Consider the following 6000-nt stretch of genomic DNA (forward strand, 5'->3'; position numbering starts at 1 on the left):
ACAAGGACATTTCTAAGTGACCATAAACTTTTGAATGGTATTGTATACATATATTTTGTTATATATAGTGAGGTGCATACTTGGTATTGAATCGGTCTCGCTTTAGGTCGTCTTGTCCACTGGCTCTTTCTCATAACAAACTGAGCATTCAAGATTTGGTTCTGGATCACGAAATTACACTGTGCTTGAACTGCCATTTGGTTTCTCTTTGTGTCTCTACAGAAGGACGTGAAAGACATATTCACAGCCATCACCTTTGAGGTGGCCTACACCCTGGGGAAGCATGTGGTGAACGGTCACCTGGACAAAGACCTGCCTGCTCTTACACCTGTACTGCGCTGGAGGAAAGGAGACAAGATGGCAGCAAAGAATGAGGTAACAGGCTACAGCTGTTGTTGCCTATTTTCTAGGTTGAATGAGGTAACAGGCTACAGCTGTTGTGTTGCCTATTATCTAGGTTGAATGAGGTAACAGGCTACAGCTGTTGTGTTGCCTATTATCTAGGATGAATGAGGTAACAGGCTACAGGTGTTGTTTGCTATTATCCTAGGTTGACTGAGGTAACAGGCTACAGTGTTGTGTTTGCCTATTATCTAGGTTGAATGAGGTAACAGGCTACAGCGTTGTGTTGCCTATTATCAGGTTGAATGAGGTAACAGGCGTACAGCTGTTTGTGTTGCTATTATAGGTTGAATGAGGTACAGGCTACAGCTTGTTGTGTTGCCTATTATCTAGGTTGAATGAGGTAACAGGCTACGCTGTTGTGTTGCCTATTCTAGGTTGGAATGAGTAAAGGCTACAGCTGTTGTGTTTGCCTATTATCTAGGTTGAATGAGGTAACAGAATACAGCTGTTGGTTGCTATTATCTAGGTTGAATGGAGGTACAGGGAAAAGCTTTGTGGTTTGCCTATTATCTAGTTGAATGAGGTAACCAGGCTACAGCTGTTGTTGCCTATTATCTAGGTTGAATGAGGTAAACAGGCTACAGCTGTTGTGTTGCCTATTATCTAGGTTGAATGAGGTACAAGGCTCCCACCCTATTACACAGGCTCAGCCTTGTGTGCTATTATAGGTTGAATGAGGTAACAGGCTACAGGTCTGGTGTTGCCTATTATCTAGGTTGAATGAGGTAACAGGCTACAGCTGTTGTGTTGCCTATTATCTAGGTTGAATGAGGTAACAGGCTACAGTGTGTTGTTGCTATATCTAGGTTTGAATGAGGTAACAGGCTACAGCTGTTGTGTGCCTATTATCTAGGTTGAATGAGGTAACAGGCTACAGCTGTTGTGTTGCCTATTATCTAGGTTGAATGAGGTAACAGGCTAACCAGCTGTTGTGTTGCTATTATCTAGGTTGAATGAGGTAACAGGCTACAGCTGTTGTGTGCCTATTATCTAGGTGAATGAGGTAACAGGGCTACAGCTGTTGTGTGCTATTATCTAGGTTGAATGAGGTAACAGGCTACAGCTGTTGTGTGCTATTACTAGGTAAAAGTAACAGGCTACAGCTGTTGTTGCCTATTATCTAGTTGAATGAGGTAAAGGCTACAGCTGTTGTGTTGCCTATTATCTAGGTTGAATGAGGTAACAGGCTACAGCTGTTGTTGCCTATTTCTAGGTTGAATGAGGTAACAGGCTCAGGCTGTTGTGTTTGCATATTATCTAGGTTGAATGAGGTAAAGGCTACGCTGTTTGTGTTGCCTATTATCAGGTTGAATGAGGTAAAGGCTACAGCTGTTGTGTTGCCTATTATCTAGGTTGAATGAGGTACAGGCTACAGCTGTTGTTGCCTATTATTTCTAGGTTGAATGAGGTAACAGGCTACAGCTGTTGTGTGCATATATCTAGGTTGAATGAGGTAACTGGAATACGCTGTTTGTGTTGCCTATTATATAGGTTGATGTGATGTACTAGGCTACAGCTGTTGTTTGCTATTATCTAGGTGAATGAGGTAACAGGCTACAGCTGTTGTGTGCCTATTTATCTAGGTTGAATGAGGTAAGCAGGCATACAGCTGTTGTGTTGCATATTAGTCTAGGTTGAATGAGGTAACAAGGCTACAGCGTGTTGTGTTGCTATTATCTAGGTTGAATGAGGTAACAGGCTACAGCTGTTTGTTGCATATTATAAGGTGAATGAGGTACTGGGCTACAGCTGTTGTGTTGCTATTACTAAGGTTGAATGAGGTACCAGGCTAACAGCTGTTGTGTGCATATATCTAAGTTGAATGAGGTAACAGGCAGGACTGTTGTTGCCTATTATCTAGGTTGAATGAGGTAACAGGCTACAGCTGTTGTGCTACCTACAGTCCAAGTCGGAAGTTTACATACACCTTAGCCAAATACATTTCAACTCAGTTTTCACAATTCCTGACATTTAATCCAAGTAAAAATTCCCTGTTTTAGGTCAGTTAGGATCCCAAATTTATTTTAAGAATGTGAAATGTCAGAAAATTAGTAGAGAGAATGATTTATTTGAGCTTGTATTTCTTTCATCACATTCCCAGTGGGTCAGAAGTTTACATACACTCAATTAGTATTGGGTAGGATTTCCTTTAAATTGTTTAACTTGGGTCAAACGTTTCAGGTAGCCTTCCACAAGCTTCCCAAAATAAGTTGGGTGAATTTTGGCCCATTCCTTCTGACAGAGCTGGTGTAACTGAGTCAGGTTTGTATGCCAAATTTTCTATGGGATTGAGGTCAGGGCTTTGTGATGGCGACTCCACTACCTTGACTTTGTTGTCCTTAAGCCATTTTGCCACAACTTTGGAAGTATGCTTGGGGTCATTGTTCATTTGGAAGACCCATTTGCGACCAAGCTTTAACTTCCTGACTGATGTCTTGAAATGTTGCTTCAATATATCCACATAATTTTCCTGCCTCATGATGCCATCTATGTTGTGAAGTGCACCAGTCCCTCCTGCAGCAAAGCACCCCCACAACATGTTGCTGACCCCGTGCTTCACGGTTGGGATGGTGTTCTTCGGCTTGCAAGCGTCCCCCTTTTTCCTCCAAACGTAACGATGGTCATTATGGCCAAACAGTTCAATTTTTGTTTCATCAGACCAGAGGACATTTCTCCAAAAAGTTTGATCATGGTCCCCATGTGCAGTTGCAAAACGTAGTCTGGCTTTTTTTATGGCAGTTTTGTAGCAGTGGCTTCTTCCTTGCTGAGCGGCCTTTCAGGTTATGTCGATATAGGACTTGTTTTACTGTGGATATAGATAATATTGTACCTGTTTCCTCCAGCATCTTCACAAGGTCCTTTGCTGTTGTTCTGGGATTGATTTGCACGCTGCACACCAAAGTACATTCATCTCTAGGAGACAGAACGCGTCTCCTTCCTGAGCGGTATGATGGCTGCGTGATCCCATGGTGTTTATACTTGCGTACTATTGTTTGTACAGATGAACGTGGTACCTTCAGGCGTTTGGAAATTGCTCCCAAGGATGAACCAGACTTGTGGATGTCTACAATTTATTTTCTGAGGTCTTGGCTGATTTCTTTTGATTTTCCCATGATGTCAAGCAAAGAGGCACTGAGTTTGAAGGTAGGCCTTGAATTACATCCACAGGTACATCTCCAATTGACTCAAACATTTTCTGGATGTTTCCAAGCTGTTTAAAGGCACAGTCAACTTAGTGTATGTAAACTTCTGACCCACTGGAATTGTGATACAGTGAATTATAAGTTATCTGTCTGTTAACAATTGTTGGAAAAATAACTTGTGTCAGGCACAAAGTAGATGTCCTAACCGACTTGCCAAGACTATAGTTTGTTAACAAGAAATTTGTGGAATGGTTGAAAAACTAGTTTCAATGACTCCAACTTAAGTGTATGTAAACTTCCGACTTCAACTGTATATCTAGGTTGAATGAGGTAACAGGCTACAGCTGTTGTTTTGCCTATATTTAGGTTGAATGAGGTCACAGGCTACAGCTGTTGTGTCGCCTATATGTAGGTTGAAATCTTCTCACACAACATACTATAGTGACAACACCTTGCGACCATGCTAAGAGTTTTCGTGTAACGGCTAAGGTGTGTGGTTGACAGTCGCTGGATCCAGGTTCAAGTCCTGGTCTGATTTACCCCCGAATTCCGGCAGTACTCTCTACCGAGAGTCAATCAGAGTTGAAAGTAAATTATTTAGAATCAGGGACTGATACATACAGTATATTTAGTTCCGATCAATTTCCTTTAAGTTTTATAAATATTTTAGGAATTGACCCTCTAACACTGGTACCTGAAAGCAAAGTCTCTTCTTCCTCTGTGTTAGCAGAGGAATGCCTAGAAATGACCTCAAAGAAATAACCTCAGATTATCGTTATGAGGTGGTTTCGGTTACCACCTGGTGTTACCACCGTGTTTTCTTTCCTTGAGTGGAATTTGGAAGATTGATCAATTTTGTTATTTTTCGATTACCTTTCGTTTCCTCTTCTAGACATGGTTTGAGAGGAACTGCCTGTCTGATGACTGTGCTGCTGACCTGAGACTCCATGGGAAACTGCTGCTTTCTGGGTAAAAGAACACACTCACACACACACACTGTCTGTTTCTCTGTTTGACCACTCACTTGGTTTATATCATATCTATTCGTGTGTATGTTTTGGACGTGTTTAACTATACTTGTCAGGACCAGAAGTCAGCCACAAGAATACTAAATGAACAAAAATTTGATCAACTGGGGACATTTTGTTGGTCCCCACAAAGTCAAATGCTATTTCTACGGGGTTTAGGGTTATGGTTAGAATTAGGGTTAGGAGCTAGGGTTAGATTTAGGGTTAAGGTTAGGTTTTCGGGTTAAGGTTAGGGTACGGGTTAGGATAGGGGTTAAACTTGTGTCCCCACAAGTTTAGTTGTAGATTGTGTGTGCCAGCACGTGTTCTCTTCTGGCCTCTGCTCACCACTCTGCTATGAAAGGAGACTGAGGTCATGCTGTACACACTGAGGTGTGGGTGTGGTCAGTGGAACTATGATGCGTGCTCATTGGCTCTCGTTGTCATTGGAAGCCATCCATGCTTTCTCCATATTTAGTGAGGGAGGTCCTTTTCCTCTTGTTGTATGAATCATTGGCAGTGTGGACTTTTGGAAACCAATAGCTGTTGTAATTCAGTGATTCAGTGGTATTACTACTAGTATATATTACTCGTGTCTTTTGCTTGTGTGTGGAGTGAAAATCTCTCATATAACTCCATTGTAGTTCTCATAATAACTTATAACTGAGAGTAATACCTTTAGAAAAGAAAGAAAGCTTCTTCTGAATGACCATAATATTCTCTACCAGGCTCCATATCCGTCCCCCTCTAGTCTTGGCAAGCGTGAGGAATGTATGGAACGTCTCACAATCTTTTAACTGATTCTGTCCCTATCAAATAAAAGTAATTATTCCATTCCTGCGTCTAGGCTCCACGTGCGGTCCCATCTGGCCCTAGGAGGAGTGAGGAACGTCTCTCTGAACGTGACCCTGTCCAACGCAGGGGACGATGCCTACGACACCAACATCTACTTCAACTTCTCCAGAGATGTCTTCTATATCAACTACTGGCAGAAGGTTGGTTGTCGTTCTATTGTTGTTGTACATGGGGGCTGTTGTGTGAAAGGTTTCATTGATTGGTTGTTCTGTCTTTTCATTCTGCTGTTGTCTCTTCATGACTATTGTTGTGCATGTTTGTTTACATGTTGAAATGTCGGTTGTTTACATTTTAGGACTCATGTCTAGTGTTTCTTTGGTTAGGGGTTGTTGCGGTGATGTTTTGAAATAAATACGTTTTGGGAAAGTTGAATTAACAGTTGATCAATGGTTACTGTAGGAAATGGAGGCTATGTTTCAACAACACCATTCACTGAGGCTATGTTTCAACAACACCATTCGCTGAGGCTGTTTCAACAACACCATTCGCTGAGGCTATGTTTCAACAACACCATTCGCTGAGGCTGTTTCAACAACACCATTCGCTGAGGCTGTTTCAACAACACCATTCGCTGAGGCTGTTTCAAAAAA

General features: G+C 41.9%; 1 protein-coding gene across 1 annotated transcript in view; it reads left to right on the forward strand.

Moving 5' to 3' along the window:
- Positions 1-5550, forward strand: part of LOC112070821 (integrin alpha-9-like) — a gene marked incomplete at its 3' end in the record, with an annotated part of 129522 nt that extends 123972 nt beyond the window's left edge. Inside the window, exons 8-10 of the mRNA XM_070439142.1 lie at positions 223-375; positions 4441-4517; positions 5403-5550. Coding sequence (XP_070295243.1) covers positions 223-375; positions 4441-4517; positions 5403-5550 — 378 coding nt within the window. The remainder of the gene's footprint in view (positions 1-222; positions 376-4440; positions 4518-5402) is intronic.
- Between the last annotated feature and the right edge of the window lie 450 nt (positions 5551-6000).

The sequence above is a fragment of the Salvelinus sp. IW2-2015 genome, unplaced genomic scaffold, assembly GCF_002910315.2.
Source record: "Salvelinus sp. IW2-2015 unplaced genomic scaffold, ASM291031v2 Un_scaffold1433, whole genome shotgun sequence".
Classification (NCBI taxonomy): Eukaryota; Metazoa; Chordata; class Actinopteri; order Salmoniformes; family Salmonidae; genus Salvelinus; species Salvelinus sp. IW2-2015.